The 17,292-nt window shown below is 38.4% G+C and overlaps 1 protein-coding gene across 1 annotated transcript in view; it reads left to right on the top strand.

Moving 5' to 3' along the window:
* The window catches only part of CDYL2 (chromodomain Y like 2), a 71,023-nt gene that overhangs the window by 24,404 nt on the left and 29,327 nt on the right, over positions 1-17,292 (top strand). Inside the window, exon 2 of the mRNA XM_088135989.1 lies at positions 10,481-11,075. Within this exon, the coding sequence (XP_087992115.1) occupies positions 10,481-11,075 (595 nt within the window). The remainder of the gene's footprint in view (positions 1-10,480; positions 11,076-17,292) is intronic.

The raw sequence follows: 17,292 nt of genomic DNA, 5'->3' as shown, positions 1-17,292 counted from the left end.
GGAGACACGATCATCAGATTCACTGTCTCAGTTCTTAGATGTTTTACGTCTGTGTGAGGAAGTATGTTCTGCTTTCATGATCATGTAGCCAAAATGGCCTTGCTTCTGTGGTATTGAGCAGTCCTCTGCAACCAGGTATCTTCCAAGTAGTCGACAAGGTATCTCTTTCCTAATTCCTAGCCAGCATGGAAGGCAACAGGTTGAGGAGGAGTAGCATAAAATCACCAGGTATGTTTTTCTTCTCTGAAAGTTTTGTCAAGATCCCAGTTGGGTAGGATTTAGACACTTTCACTGAGTTTGCAGCTGATTCTTTGCAGGAAATGGTTAGCTTACATGCTTTTCTTACACCTGCAGTAAGAATGCAATAAAAATTGGGGGGGGATCCCCCCATTTCTTTCTATATTTTATTCATCCTTCCCTGACCCACTTTCTTTTTTGTTGAAAAATGGCATGCTGACCATACGTTCCATGCAAAATTGCAGATTCATCTAAACCTAGAGCACCTTTTGTCTCCTTAAAGGAAAATTTCCATTTCATTTGTCACTTTGCTTACCTTGGGGAAGGAGGGGGTCATTGTGTTTGTTTTAAGTTTGTTTTGCATCAGTTTGCACACTTAAAAAATCTGCATAAACATTCAGGCAAATGAACACATTTCTTTTTATACATGTGTTGTCATAAGTACTTTTCCTAGTATTAGGCATTTCTGCATACCTATTTCCCAAGGTATACATTGTGATCCATTTCCCCTAATGTAATGTTATTGTCATTTGTGGACTTTGTACATTTTCCCCTGATCTATGTATCTTTGTCCACTTAATATAAATGATTTTGTACATACTTTCTGATTGTATTACTCTGTCCAAAATTAAGAAAACCACTAACTTCAAATTACAAGTATGTCTCCAAACTTAGAAGTTTCATATAGCCATAATGACTAATCCCCAATAGTAGAATTTCCTCCTTCATAATATATGCTGAGCTGGTGATAATCACATCTTGTGGCTGCAAATCCCACAGATTAATTACTGTTGAAAATTATTGCTGTACTTTGCCTTGAGTTTCCTCATCAAGAAGGATGGAATACACACACACACACACGCACATTCATTCATTCATTCATCCACTGAAGCTTCCAAAATCAATGCAGCACAATAAAAGCGAACTACAGCCAATTATAGTCAACTAAAGCTATACAAAACAGAGAGAATCACTCAACTGACAGACTGAAGTTCTGCCTAAGGGACCTGGTTGAGTATTGTTATTTATTATGATTTAACATATTTTAAAATAACAATCATACATGCATTGACAGGAGGTATACTTTGCATAATATAAAGTATATAAATTTAAAAGACTAAAATATGTTAAATTGTGTCAGTAAACTTATAAACCACTGGTACAGTATCATAGTGAAGTATCAGAAGGCAAGGAGAATAACATTCACCTTGGACCTACAGCTACTACTAGGCCCAAAAATTTGAAATTATTTTGGAAGAATGAACCCATTAAAATTAACTCTGATAGTCTCATAATTCTTCCTCTGGACCAGGAAGACAATAGGTGAAACCTCTGAAGAGACCACCACAAGTGAGCAGGTGGCTTGGCAAGGGATGGGCAACTTTTCCACAAGGGCCACATTTTCCTTGAGGAAAATGGTATGTAGGAACTGGTCAAAACTGAATTTGATTTGCCATTCAGTTAAAAGTAAATAGATGTATCATGATTACCTTTCAGTCATTGTACAGAATACCTTCCTGTTAATATATTCCCATTACAAATTGCAATACGATTTTTAAAGTGGAGGTCTTGAGGGGAAGCCTCTAAGACTTTCATGGCCACACCCAGCCCTGGGTTCCAGGTTGTGCACCTCTGAAGGAAACCTTTGGGTGATATGGAGGATCCTGTAGTGTCCTTGTTTGACACTTTTAGACTGTCTTCTCAGGAAGAGGCTAAGTTTTCCAACAGAAATTAAAGGTCAAAGCCCTCTGCTCAGGCAGAACAAGGAAGGAAGGAGGCTTCAGAACAACTTTTGAGGAAATTCCTTGCAAGAACATCCTCCTCCGAAGGCTGATTGAAAGATATCCACTGGGAGGATCATCCTGCATCATTTCTTCAGGGAAAAGAGGAAGAGTCAACTTCTTAGCTATTTCAGCAGGGACATGGAGTTAGGAAATCATACAGCATAATTATTTTGAGCCTGGGGGCCACACCCAGACTTTGACTGATAAATCAGAGGATATACTCCATCAGGCAGACAGGGGCAAACCAAATATATTTCTTTGTTTTGCAAAATGTTTATACCACCCACTAGAACAACTTTTAAAGTTAAAATCAATTAAAATCAATTAAAGTCCCAATGAATTAAATCAAATTAATTACAGTGAAATAATTTGATTATGACCCAGGTATCACACTTTCTCCTTTCCTGTGTATATATTTGTATGTGAGAATGTTGTTAAAAACAACTCAGTTCATTAGGAAACTTTCTTACCCAAAAGTGAAAGAAACTACACAAGAGATAACATTAATTACATTCAATGAAGATTGTGTTTGTTCATTTTAGTTTCCAGTGTTCTTGAGTGATAGTCTTTTCTTTCTCCTGTGTATATATGATTTATCACATTTATACCCTAGCTTTCCTCTAGAATCTCAAGACAACTTAAATAATATGTCTCTCTTTGTTTTATCTCCTCAACAAACCTGTGAAGTGGGTTGAGTTTGAGTGATAAGGACTGGCCCAACGTCACCTGATGTAATGGTATGTGAAGAAGACCTTGAGAGATGGGGCAAAGAGATGCTGCCTAGGGAATGGTCAGATAAGAGAGGGCATAGCCCACAGCTGCTTAATGGGCAGAGCTAGAGGGTCAGAAGAAACCCTCCCTAGTTTCTCAAGCTGTAAAGTAGATGGTGGGAGGAGATTTGTACTTTCAGACTTGCAAGTTTCTGCCAATGTAGCCTTACAATAAAGTAGAATTAGCTCATCTGCTTGTGTTTCCTGCCTGGTCTACCTGGGAAGGCTGACATCAATTTTTCTTTATAGCCTGAGAAGCTAGGGAGGGTCTGGGTTACATTAGTAGTACTCAACTATCCCCCCCCCAAAAAAGAGCAAACAGTGCTTGCTCATCAGCATGTGTTGACCTCAATTTGTAGCATCATAAATAAGTGTCAGGTGTGCCCTTTTGCTAGTTGCAATTGGATGTATTTTCTCAGTGCAATACTCATAACTAGTGGTGTGATCCTTTCTTCATTATATAATTGGTTGGTTGGTTAGTTGGTTTTAGGTAATTCCAGCAGTATGTTCCAGGCCCATAGTACTTAAAATATTGCATTCTTTAAAGCCTATATATAAAAAAGGCAGGACTTGATGGTGTCACATATACGTTCAATTCTCAGAGGGAGCACTGGAGTTTTCCAACTAAAGTAAATCTTAGACTTTACAGAGCCCTACTTAATGGACTTTGGATGCAACAGGCAAAAGTTGAGTTCAGGCTTACCAAGCAGTTGACGTAATTTACTTAATTTGCACCAGTTAGCATCATTGACATAATACATAATTGACATCATTTATGCTATTGTAAGAGTCACATGAGTAGGCAGCATACAAATTTGGGCAAAGAGATGTAAATTGACCCATATTATATAAATTACATCAGTTACATTTAACAGACATTCAGATTTTTCAACACGCCTTCCGTCCAAATGGTCCATCGAATTGAGTTTGGACTGTACTTGGATAATGATTACATGTAACATCAGAAATGGAAAACCTGATGTCTTAAGCTATAAGAAAGCAGATTCTGATCAAATGTTAGAAAGAAAAACTTCCCAACAGTAAATTCACGTGGAAGCTTCCATTTATTTATTTATTTATTTATTTTTGTTTATAGTATCATATTCATAAGCCTCCCCAATCAACTAGGAATCTGGGTGGCAAGCAACACAATGGGTATACACAATTAAAACTATGATATGAAGCCCAAACTATTTAAAACTAAAACTAAATATACAAGTAGCACCAGAATGAACAAGGGGCCAAATGCCCATTGGACTAACATGGTCTTAACTTGCCTCCTAAATGCAAGGAGAGAGAAGGCCATCTTTACTTCAGGGATAAGGTGTTCCAAAGAGTAAGGGGCACCACTGAGATATATTCAAGCAAAGAGGGGACAGCCATCTGTCAGGGATGGTTTAATTTGGATTCTTGCATTAAGCAAGATATTAGACTCATGACCTTCCTGTGCTAGGATTCTGTGGTTGGCTGGATGTATCTCACACACTCCAGAACCACATCCAAAAGTTGTTCCCTGGTTGTCATTTTTAATCTGACCAAAAGGGAAGTATTAAATACATAGGGAATAATCATCTAGCTGTATTTCACTGTTAACTAAATTTAAATGAAATTAGATCAAATGAAGTTTTGGCCAGACTAGTCCAGACCTTGGCTTGCCATCTGTGGCCCAATGGGGCCCTCAATCCCCTTCCAAATTGCCCATCTCTTACGAATCAGACCAGAGTTTGGTAGCCGAGAAAGAAGTTGGTGGAATTTTCTGTAAGAGGGGTAAAAAAACATGATTCTCTGCAGCAAGCTGACAATTTCCTTTTTTAAAAAGCTTTATGGTTTTTTATTTTATGTTTTATTGTTTGCAGCATATACACGTGCAGCAGCCTGCTTTTCCCAGAATTTTCCACAAATAGATAAACCAAATAAGAAAGACTTCAAGTCTAGCAGAAGTGGTTTTAGGAGATTGTGGGCCTGTTCTGACAGATCACCAGTGTACCGAGGGCTAGACTACATGAGATACTAACACCATGATTGCAATTAACATACTTAGGTTTTAAGAGGCCCCACTGGAATAAACCCAAATGATATGAGGTTTGCACTTTCTCCTTACACCATCCTTTGGTAAGAATCTCCCACACTACCACCATCAGAGGCTGCTATACCTTCTCAAGATGAACAGAAAGGTAGAATACAAATAAAATAAAACAATAAATAACAGTAAGAGCAGTGGCTTTGGATACGGAGATGATTCCAGGTATATGGTATGGGGAAAGAAATTAACCCATGCCCACCTACTCGCATTATATTCCCTAAAAGGTTCTCATTATATTTTAAACAATTGCCACAATAATTGAATTTATATATAATTAATGTCTTGTTTTGACAGGAAAAGTTAGTTGGCAAAAATTTAAATCAGTGACTTGTTCTGCTCCTTTAATGCACAATTTTATGCAGGATGATCCAGCCAACCCTTTTTCTGAAAAATTAATGAAAGCCCACAAACTTGCTGAAATTTTGTGGGAGAGCACCAAAAGGGTATGAGATTTGCCTTGGAGCCAGGAAGCGTAAGATGGTCTCCTACCTATCTGTATATAGTGTATAATTTTAGGAGGAGTGTGTTTTTAAGATGTTTACCAATGTAATGGTAAAACATGTAAAAACTGAAGTCCATTCTTTGTATTCTTGCCCAAATGATCCATTTCCATCGTTGCTACTGAATACAGCAGATAAACAACCACAGTCAGCACATGGTCTCTGCTTTAAGGCAGGAAAAGAATGCGGTCCATTAAAAGCACTTACACAATCTCTCTTTCTCTCAGATATTTAATAGTAGAAACGTCCATTGGGTTAAATGACAAAGTTCCTTTTGCTTTAGGAATTCTCTTTGAATTCTGTAGGGTGCTTGAGTTGTCTCTTTGTGATGTATTGCCTAGGGAGATCCCACTCTAGGGTAGTCAATATTAGGGTGTTGTACTGGGCCAACTGAATTGTAATTGTACTGAAATTGTTTTCACAGGCAAAAATAAAGCCTCATAAGAAGTACTGTGGTCACCATACAGAAGTGGCCTTCTCTTTTCTGTAAGCAAGTGTAGGAGAGCAATAATTTCACTCACAAAATTCTAACGATGGTATAAGAGCTAATGGGAGTTCCAAACCATATGTATCTTCAGCAACAGTATTGTGGAACACTTTAGGTGGTAGAATGGTAGATGAGATCAGATATCATACAAAAGATCTGTGAGATTGCAGGAAATTTTAAGAAATAAAGGCAAAGAGAAGACACATTCTGTATCTGCTGGATCACTGGAAACGAGAGATATTTTAGATTGTAGTGACTGGAAAAATAAATAGGACTCTTAGAATCCTGTCACTCCAATTCAGGGGTGTAAAAACTGGAGACCTCAGGTTGCTCATAATTCCCCTAAGTCTTGGATATGACCCTGGCAACTGATCATTAGAAATACCACACGTAGAGTCATCTGTTCAAGTTGTTTTCATTGGGGGAAAGAATAATATCCATAATTTGATCAGCCAACAGATTTCATTTGTGCTTCTTCAGGATAAATGGTTGGTCTCCGGGCAATTTTTAGCTATTAAACATTTTCCAGTTGCCTTTGGCTAAAAAGTATTTTACACTTTGTCCTGCTAAGTTTATTCTGACTGTTTAGTTTGGGGATGTCATAAGTGTTGGTAATTATTCTCCTTTTTTGGTTTTGAACTTCACTTTGGAAAAATGTCGTTTCAGGAAGCCATTCAAAAATAGGGATTACAGGGAAAAAAGGATCCAGAAACCTTTGTTTTCCAATAGAACAATATATTCCACATAACTTATCAAGATTTTCACTTTGTCGAGTTGGAATCCAGCTTTTCTGCAGGACATGGTTGCCATTAGATCTCCTTGAAATTCTTTCTCTCATACATGTCTTCCCTAATTCAACATTCATTCAGTATGTGTTGAGAGCCATCTGTATAGCCAGCGGTGGAATATTCTCAAGAGATGCTTGAAATCTGTTTGAAATTTGAGATCTGCTGAAACAGATGTTTCCTTGCCTCACTAGTTTGCATAGAAGTGTAAATTTTCTGGAAATTTTTATGCAATGGGGGAAGGGGGTTTTTCCCACATGGATTTGGGGGAAATATATATATAAATATATATATATATATATATATATATATATATATATATATATATAACTTGTAGCACACTTTTCAAAGTCGTGTTGTAGCTTTGATGTAAAAGCCAATTGCACGCACACACACACACATACATTCATATGAATAATAAATTGAATGGGTGACAAAGCATGCTTCATATATAAAAGTGAAAAGTGTGGTTGATTCAGACAGTAATTGTACAGTTTGTTGAACATTTTAACCATTACTACAAATGGCGTTATAAATTGCTGAATTCTAAGGAAAGCCATGCACCTCACTTTTAGCATGTTTAGGAGAAGAAGACAGAAAGTTTGTACACTGAAAACATGTATTCTGGTCTTTGTCCTCCACTGTATCAAAAACATACAAAAGGCACTCATTTTCATAAAAGAGCTGAAAGGGGAGGAACAGGGCTTAGAATACAAGCTTTGCAATATAAAATCCCTAATCAGTCCCATTTTTTGAATCTCAAATATTATCCCTTATGAACAGTTTCAGCTTCTTCTGACTGGTTGTATTACTTTATCATTTTCATTAACTTTTGGACCATTGCAAGCTTCTTTGCCTGCCTTTTACATGTTAGTTTACTTTTTGATTTGGTGTATTTCCAGATGGAGTCCAAAAATATCAAACATATTTCCAAAACATCAATGTTTCCAAAATTTCAGGAAAAGAATAGCGATTGTGCTTCAGGAGAGCCATTAAAACAAGATTTTTGAGAAAGTTCTGGGAGGGTACCTTGTCTAATTTAGAACCCCTAATCTGGGTTGCATTTGGAAATTTCTGTTCTGAGTGACCTTAGTTTCTTTCTTAGTGGCTTTTATTATTATTTATCCCTGTTGTGTGTGTGTTATTCTCTTGTACTGTTTTTATATTTTAATCCTTTTACTGTAAGGAGGAAATGTCAGCTACTCAAGCTGCTGGACTGCAGTGACATATAAACCCCTGTAAAGAAGCACATAAACAAATATAAGTTTTAAATACACATTATATGTTTAAATTCATGTTTAAGCATGCCAAGTTCCATACTTTTAATTGAGAGTGCACAATATTATGCTTAAGCACTCTGCTAAGCTTCACTGAATGGCATTAATTTTTAATCATTTGTAACATTCTTAGAAGCTACCACAAAACACTGTGGGGGATTCTCACAGTTGGATCACATGTTGCCAGAAAAGCTGGAACAGTAAATGTTACCACCACTACCCAAAAATAGCTATGATGAACAAGTAAAGTTCTAAGTTGAAAGTATATGAAGCAATCAGGTTCATAAAGAATTTTTGTAAATTTGTGGGATATGTATTGACTTCTGTACCATTTGTGATGATAGAAAGGAAAGGTCCATTCTCCCGCGATCTCATTTATATCTGTGTTTTACACTTTTTAAAATTGTTTTATTTTTAATTGTTGTATTATATTGTTGTTTTATCATTGTTTACTTGATTGTGTTATTGTATGCCACCCAGAATCACGTACGTGAGATGGGCAGCTGTATAAATTTAATAAATAAAATAAAAAGGAAAGTGTTCCAAATTTCACAGTAAAGCATCTGTAGACATGAAGAGGTTTTGTACAACACACCTTGGTTACTTGAATTAACCCATTTTCTAGGTTTACACAATATAGTACATTAAATCAAAAACTAAACAAATAGATTAGTTTTTGTGCACCAAGCTACTAAGTCCCCTTCCCAAATCTAATATTAGCATGAATGTTAATTAACATTAACGTGAGAGCCAGCATGGTGTGGTGAGTAAGATTCTGGACTCAGAGCAAGGAGAGAGTCAGCCTGTAGTCTCCCCTCAACCACAGATTGTCCCTGGGGGACTCTGGGCCAGTCCCATTCTCCCACTCCAAGGACCAGTGTAGTTCACTGGTGAGGTTGCTGGACTAGGAATGGGGAAACCCAAGTCTTCTCTTAGGCCCAGAAGCTGGCTAAGTAACCTTGGGCAAGTCACTCTAGGTCCATCTTAAATAGGATTGTGCTCTGCAACAACTGGCTGAATAGCAACACCCGTCACACCATGCATTGATAGCTTTGCCACATGAACTGGGCAACTGCAGTGCAAACAAGCAGACCTGCAACCAAGTGGTAGAAACATTAAGAAAAAGTGAATTAACTTGAACATCAGTTTAGTATTATTATCATGAGCCAGTCTCTAGATCTTTAACTGCCTGGTTGAGCATGTTGAACAAACGCAGCTTATATATAACTATTTTAAGCAACAATTAATCGCTTTTGTGCTTCAATTTTTACTTACCCCACTGATTGCAATATTGATAGAACTGATTTCCAACTCATAAGAATAAAAACACTGACTAAATTCAGAGGGGCGGGGGTTACACTAGTTAGCAATTCACACTGCATCGTAGTTAAGTTGACCTGGAATATGAGCTTGCAGAAAACTAACATAAGCATTTTATTATTTCTTTGTACACCTTTGGGATGTAATTTGTATGCCTTTGGGATTAACGTGAGCTAGCATTAGACAGTTAAAAGAGGCATTCCTTCTGGTGCTGAGAATGAACTGGGAATGCATCTTCTAAGATGACTATGCATATTTTAAAAGTAAAGAAAACAGATTTTTTATCTATTTACAACTACAGTACTGATGGATCCATGTTTAGCATGGTTAATATATCTCCCAGTTAGATTAATGAGACAGGTTATCCATGACTGAATGAACTTCCAGTGATAAGAGTGAGAACAGAATTCACTCTGGATGTAACCCATTGTTTCTTCTCATGTGCAAATTAATGCAGATCAATTAATCAACTGAAATGCATAGAAGGCATTGATTTAGGCTTGTACATGCAAAGGTTGAAAATGTGCCTTGGGGCAAGGACATGAATGGAAGTCCTACCTCCAAGGATGTCTCTCAGTACAAGGATGCTTGTTCAGAATTTTTCAGGTTGAATGCTAAAGTCTAAACAGGGTTTCCGTCCACAGCTGATTAAGCTTGCTTTAAAAAGAAACCCTGCAGATCTCAGCCATCCACAGAAAATTGCAGAAGCACTCAGGAACAGACATCTGCAGAGGAACAAGGGGGAGGAAAGTAGCAAAATATGCTGTGATGCAAACGGTGTCCCTTATGTACTTGCCTGTAACATTGCAATGCAATACAGAAGGACAGAGTTTGCCTCTTAATGTCATGATGAACATTTTGTCACTTGGTTTTCATCAGGGGTAGGAACGGATCACCATGCACCCAGGTGTCCAGGAATGTTGCAAGGGCAACTCATGTACATACCCTTCTCCTTCCCAGATTTTAAATCCTTACCTGGACAATTTCTTTGGAGGATTTTTTTTCATTCTTTAAGTAGACAGTGGCTTTGCTGATCAACTGAGTTGTTCCACTATTAGAGCCTTCTCTAGAGAGCTGGGTCTTCGCATTATCCATCAGTATTCACATGCATATTTACTCAGAAATAATCCCCACTGATGTCACTTAAATTCCCAAGTAAGCATGCCTGGGATTACCCACTGTTATTATTTTCCTCATAGCCGATTACAGTTTTTCTTCTTCTCTGTTTTCCTATTAGGTTGAAAGGATTGTAGACAAAAGAAAGAATAAAAAGGGCAAATGGGAATATCTCATACGGTGGAAAGGGTATGGAAGCAATGAAGATACATGGGAACCAGAACATCACTTATTGCACTGTGAGGAATTTATCGATGAATTCAACGGGCTGCACGTCACAAGAGAAAAGCGAGCTAAACATGGAAAACAAGCCAGTGTGCCCAAATTTTTACGAGAAAGCAGGGGGTCGTCCCTTGACAAAATAACGCACAGACCCTCAGACTCTGGGAAAAGCAAAGGGCTGTCTCATAAAAGGAAGCGTATGGCCCCAACATTTCAAAAGCCAAAAAAGAGCTATGCAGCAAAACCTGCATCTTCAAACGACAGAGCTGCCAAAACGGTATCGTACCGGACTACCCCCAGCGGCTTGCAGATCATGCCTCTGAAAAAGCCGCACAATGGCTTGCAGAATGGAGACGCCACTTTCGAGAAGGATTCTGCTCATTTGGGGAACGGCTCTCAAAAGGCAAACGAAGATTTAAATGAAGCTGAAGGAGAACCCAATTTGCCTGGAGTACTGGAGGTTAATAACGAGTCACCCGTCATGAATGGCGTCGGTATGTGGATTGTCTTTCTTTTAAGCGGCTATTATTTTCATCTCAGAATAGTACTGCAGTAATGGTGCAATAGTGCAATTGATTGATGGACTGCGTGCCATCAAGTTGTTGTTGATTCTTAGCGACCACAGAGATAGATTTTCTCCAGGATGATCTGTCCATAGCCTGATCTTTCAGGTCTTCCAATGGTGCACTCATCACCACTGTAACCGAGTCCATCCATCTTGCTGCTGATTGTCCTCTTCTTCTTTTTCCTTCTACCTTTCCCACTATTAGAGCCTTCTCTAGGGAATTGGATCTTTGTGTTAGGGGTCTTTGCAATATCAGATAGATAGATAGATAGATAGATAGATAGATAGATAGATAGATAGATAGATAGATAGATAGATAGATAGATAGATAGATGATGGATGAATGGATCAACCATTAATTGGAGACTGAATGGATAGACTTTTTTCATGATGATCTGTCCCCAGCCTGGTCCTTCAGGTCTTCCAATGATGCATTCATCTCTATTGTAACTGAGTCCATCCACCCTGCTACTAGTCGTCCTCTTCCTCTCTTTCCTTCCAATAATGTCATATTGTATGATAATATAATTATTACTGCAATATTAACTGAATAGCTTAAATGCAACAGACATTCATATACTAATACACTGTTTAAAATGTCATCCTATCCATGTTTGCTCAGAATTAAATCCCACTCCATCCAAAGAAACTTGGATTAAATGTCTGCAGCCTAAAAAATATTGCACAAATGCAGTAGGAGCAAATACACTATATTTTTCTAATCCTGCCCTTCTACTGGAAAGCCTGTGATAAAATGATCAGAGTTTCCCACAGCCCTATACTATTTTCTCTGTCAATTGAAAGTAGTTTAAATAGTTATATACTACTTTACTACAAAGCTCAAAGTGGTTGATTACTCTTGCAAAACATAGTATGATGCATTATAAAGAAGAATCAGTTTGGTCACAAAACCAGCAAAAAAATAGTTGATGTACATATATCTTCTATCCTTTATGAAATGCTAGCAAGTTTTTTTTTTTTAATCTGCACTCAGTCGTTACCGACTCTGCAGTGACTGCTTTTTGGACGAGTCCTTTGCAGTTTTCAAGGCAAGGTGTTTCGGAAGTGGTTTGCCATTGCCTCCTTCCTAGAGCAGAGCCCAGCTGGCGAGCGCAGAAGGCGGGGTTTCCGTTGCTTCGCGCCTTTTTCGGGCGTGCGCGGCTTCCGTGTTACCGGCAACTGGTCCCGTCTCCCGTGCAAGCGCTGCCAGCATTTTTCCTCCCACCAGGGTGAGAGTCCCCATTTATCTACTCGCGTAAGTTTTCAAGCTGCTGGGTTGACAGGAGCTGGGGAGGAAGCAGGAGCTCACTCTGCTGCGCGAAGGCTGGGCTCGAACCGCTGAAGTGTCGACCATTTCTGGCCGGCAGCTTTCAGCGTCATTAAGCCGCTGTGCCACCACGTCCCCGCTAGCACATTTAGCAATTATTATTTCTTATTTTAATAACAGAGTTATCCTTTTGCTTCTACCAAAGAGCAGGCATCTGTTTCTTAATGAGAGAAATGCACATTATTTTAGAATGTATCAGAACTAAGATCTGAAATAACTCCAAAACTCAGTTTAACTGCCACAAGGAGGGTTTTTTCACATTCTCCTCTAGAAAATAGATGCTCCTCGCAATATAAATTCACCAGCAGAACTTAACCCAGTCAAGCTAAGCATTCCAAACCTGAAGGGCTACAGAGGGAAAGACTTTACTCTTTGTTACATGTTCTTCCTATTTCATAAGAAGAAGGAAGAACAAGCAAGATTTTTCCTCATAATGGGCTTAGTAGGATACAAATTCTTAGTTGGATACAGACCCTATTCCTACAATATGCTTATATGGATCAATGATAGAAGAGGCTAATATGCAGTGTGAATATCTGAAAGCATAAGTTAACCCAGGCAGCTAACCCTGGAGCTTAGATTTAACCCCAAATAGAGTCTGCCTTGCCCAGGGTTCCACCAAATCTACCTCATCAAGTAATAACCCCTACCTATGTTGTGCGAATTATATACCAGACAGTTAGCATCTAACATCTGCAGTTGAGACAGTCCTTGAGAGGCCTCAAGGCACTCCATCACTGTGATGGTTTTGGTATTCACTGTCCAAGGCACACACAAGGGACAGAAATAGTTGATTGTAGATATAACCCCCAAATCTCACCAATGCACCACCATGGATTTTTTGCCAATGGAAAGAAAAAATATAAGGGTCTGAAGCTGAGGAGGGAAGTGGCCACCTCTGAACCTCCTTTGTAGTGGAGAAGGACTAATAAAAAGCTGCCAGATGATTCATCAATGCATCTGAGATTGCTGCTGGCATACAAAGGTGAGTCAAATGACTAGGAGGGGGTATGGATGGCACAAAGTCACTGGAAGACGTGATGCTTTGGATTTACATAGGATTTTTTTATCAATTAATGTAACAGTTGTGATTTCATTTATGAGCATATAATTTTGGAATAGCTCTGTGGGCTAGGGTTGAAGTGTTAACACTATTTCCTCTTCATGATTGACAGACTGTTCACAAAACAGGCTTAACCTGGTTATGAATTAACCCATTTTCTAGGTCACACAATACACTGAATCAAAATTAATCAAATAAATTCATATAACACGGCTGAGCCACAAAAATAATCTAACTAAAGTTAACACAAACCAAAATTAGCACATTGTGACAAATGTATCTATGAGGTTTTTACCTGAACTGGTTAAGTATGCTATGTGAACACAGCTGTGCTGGGTCAGTTGCCACCATAGAATCTGGGGTTCAGAATTCCAGCCTGTGAAAGCTATTCCAGCAAATTTAGGGAATAATACACCAAATATTTGCCTGTCCCTAAGTAAATTTCAGAACATATTAACAATTCATAGAAAAAAGGCAGTCATGCATAATATCAAGCATAGCCTGGGAAAACCAGGCTGACTTCGCTTCCATATATGGTCACAAACATATGTGACCTTATTTGTCAACTGTGGCTCAAATTCATAGGCTAACACTGATTCAATATCTAAAGAAACTGGATTTACTTAGCATCAGCAAAATTTACTGCATTCTGTACCATCAAACCACCCAATGAGATCTATACATTTCCCTTGTCAAAGTTTGGTACAAACATAGAATTAAAATTGAAATTAATTTAAAAATCATTTCTGGGACACCACCTGGAGAATTATTTCTATGGAAACAATGAACCAAACAACAAATGCAAAGGTGTGAAGGAAAGGATCAGTCCAGCTAAGAGATCCTGACACATTGGCTACAAGTTACCAATAAAATAGTTAAGGCTGTTCCTGATCTGGTTGGGCAAAATTTATTTAAGGTTCCCAGCCAAACAGAAGTTTGGATTGATAAGGTCCTGAAAATCCTAGAAAAGCCACAAAAAGATAGAAAAGTTCTAAAGAAAGTATCAGCAACTCATGCTTCCTTAGCCAAGCGCAATCGGCCTCTTTACAGTTAGTCTTCTGAAGTTGGTCTTCAGTTTAGCAGCAAAAGGAAGGGTGGGCTTGCGATTTTCTATTTCATACTCAAAATTATCAGAATTGAAAAATGGATGTCTCAGAAGATATCCTGTTTGCACTTTTCCAAGGCTGGCAACAGGCCTGTGAATTCTAAATTGATGCACTCTTCATCGTGGTTTTTTTTTTGTTGTTGTTGTTTTGTGAATACAGCCAGTTAATATATTGTCGAAGGCTTTCACAGCCGGAATACGATGGCCGATGTGGGTCTTCTGGGCTGTGTGGCCGTGTTCTGGAAGTTTTGGTTCCTAACGTTTCGCCAGCATCTGTGACCGGCATCTTCAGAGGACAGGAACACAGATATCAGCGGTTCTCTCTGTGCCCAGGATGATGTGACCCTTTGTGGGTATTTATAGAGCCCCCCCGCCACAGGCACCCTCGCTGATCTCTATAAATACCCACAAAGAGTCACATCATCCTGGGCACAGAGAGAACCGCTCCTGTCTGTGCTCCTGTCCTCTAAAGATGCCGGTCACAGGTGCTGGCGAAACGTTAGGAACCAAAACTTCCAGAACACGGCCACACACCCCGGAAGACCCACACCAGCCACAGCCAGTTAATATTGTAAAAAGTGAACATCTCACTAGGGTGAAATCTGTTGCATCCTCCAACATGCAGATCAAAAAGCTTAAGGAACATCAGCCTTAATCCTGTTTTCATGATGAAAATTGTACTGAATATGTACACAAAATGATGTTCTATATTAGCGTTGCATGTTCTTTGCAGTTCTGTTTCTGCCTCTTTGTTCTTGTAGTGTATGTACCTTCCGATTCCATTTATCTTCTCTCTAGAACAAGCACTGCCAATATTTCCATTTTTTAAAATCAAAATTACCTTCAATCTTTTACCGAGTCCTTCTTTTTGTATGATTCCCTTTCAGAGAATTAGAATTACATCTATTGTTCCAACAAGGAAATTATAGCAATATATTAGGTTCAATACTTGTTTAGTATTCCTAAGTATATATGTTCTTCTTCCTTCTATGTATTTAGAAAACAACTAAACAGTTACTGAACCTAACAGATTTTAGAATGTTCTGAACTCCTTTCTGCTGCAGAAGAAGACAACTTTGCGGCTGGGGTAGGAAAGAAGTTTGTTTTTTAGCTCTAGTTTTGACCGCTGAGAGCCACAGTGGTCCAGGGCAGTTACAATGTCATGCAAATGAATGGGTCTCCATTTTCAGTGGGTTCCTAGAGGTATTTTGCTGATTTAAGCAAGGTACTGGTCTTCCTTGCACCTTATTGCTTTAATGTCCTGCTAGAAATTAATAGGAAAATAGACTGCTGGTTTTGGATAATTTACCAGAGAATTTCAGTAGCATTAATCTAGGTTTCCTCTTGCATTTGGGATGCATATAGAACTCAAAGGCATGAATTTCTGTTTCTGTTCTATTGTTTCATTTTAAGACTGAGCAGTTTTCTCCTTCATGGGTCTCATAGATTCATCTCAGCTTTTAAAAGTCAGGAATTGGCTAAACCTGAAACAGGTCAGGAAAAATGGCTGTTCCCCACTTCAGGGAGTAAGGTGGACAGAAACCAGAAGATGTTGCTTCTCAATGGTAGCATCAACCCTTTGAAACAATCTTCCAGGTGAACTCAGACTGGTCCCCTCCCTGATTGCGTTTAGGAAAATGCTAAAATTGAGCTCTTTTGTAAAGTGTCTTGTTCAGAATTGGCATCTGTTTTTATTCAAATAATGTGTTCGATTCCTTTATGATGTTTTTAATTAGAAGTACTATAGATGGTGTAGTTCTGTTTTTTCAATATCTTGTAAACTGTTGAGAACCATTCTTGATTGCAGGAGAATATGCATGCAATTAATTAATTAAAACTCTAAGAACCATTAGTTGAAGTACCCTTTTTTCTCATATTACCCAATATCCAAGTCTTTTTTGTTTGGGTTTTTTTGTTTTTTTTACTCACTTGGCCTATACTCTTTGCCAATCCATTTTTAAAATTCAGAATATTATTTTTGTATCTTTTTAACCAACCTTAAATTAACAAAAAATAAGATGGGAAAGAGAAAGTAGATGAAGGGATAAGAAGGGATCAGCAGTCTAATGTCCAGTGATGGCAGAATCCCAACACAGATGAATTATTGTTTCTAAGTGAGCATAACGCTCTGTGAAATGTGACCAAATGGGTTTATGCATGTCTGTATATTGGCGTAAATTGTCAGTTCATTGAGTGACAAGGAAAGAAGCGCTTCAATTCCCTGCGGTATCAGCAGCATGGATTTTTCTTTCGAGTGTTGTAAAATGAGCCACTAGGATGTGTTAAAAAGACATTCATCTCTGGTGGCTAAATAAGCAGGTTGCAGATTGCAAAAATGAGGCCCATTTAACAAAACAAGCATATGAAGGAAGAGTGAATGGGTCAAGAGGAAGGGGAAGACTAAGAACTTCATGGGTGGGTTGAGCTGATAAGATCCTCAAAAAGAAAGAGATGAGAAGATTAGATAATAAAAGGCAGTATATGAAAGAGCATATGGACATAAAACAGAACAGTTTGCAAGGACAGAAAGGGGTAGTGAATTATATTGATACAAACTTGTTTTAGCAATTATTTTCCTTATCTCATACCTTTAATTTCTTCAGCTTGCTATTCTTTCTTACTCCTTTTCTGCACTCTACATAATGTTTCTT

The sequence above is a fragment of the Python bivittatus genome, unplaced genomic scaffold (genome assembly GCF_059951505.1).
Source record: "Python bivittatus isolate LINGU-HERP-01145 unplaced genomic scaffold, Pbiv_v1 ctg000190_np1212, whole genome shotgun sequence".
NCBI lineage: Eukaryota > Metazoa > Chordata > Lepidosauria > Squamata > Pythonidae > Python > Python bivittatus.
The sequence above is the reverse complement of the archived record's forward strand: the minus strand, read 5'-3'. Positions and strand labels throughout refer to the sequence as shown.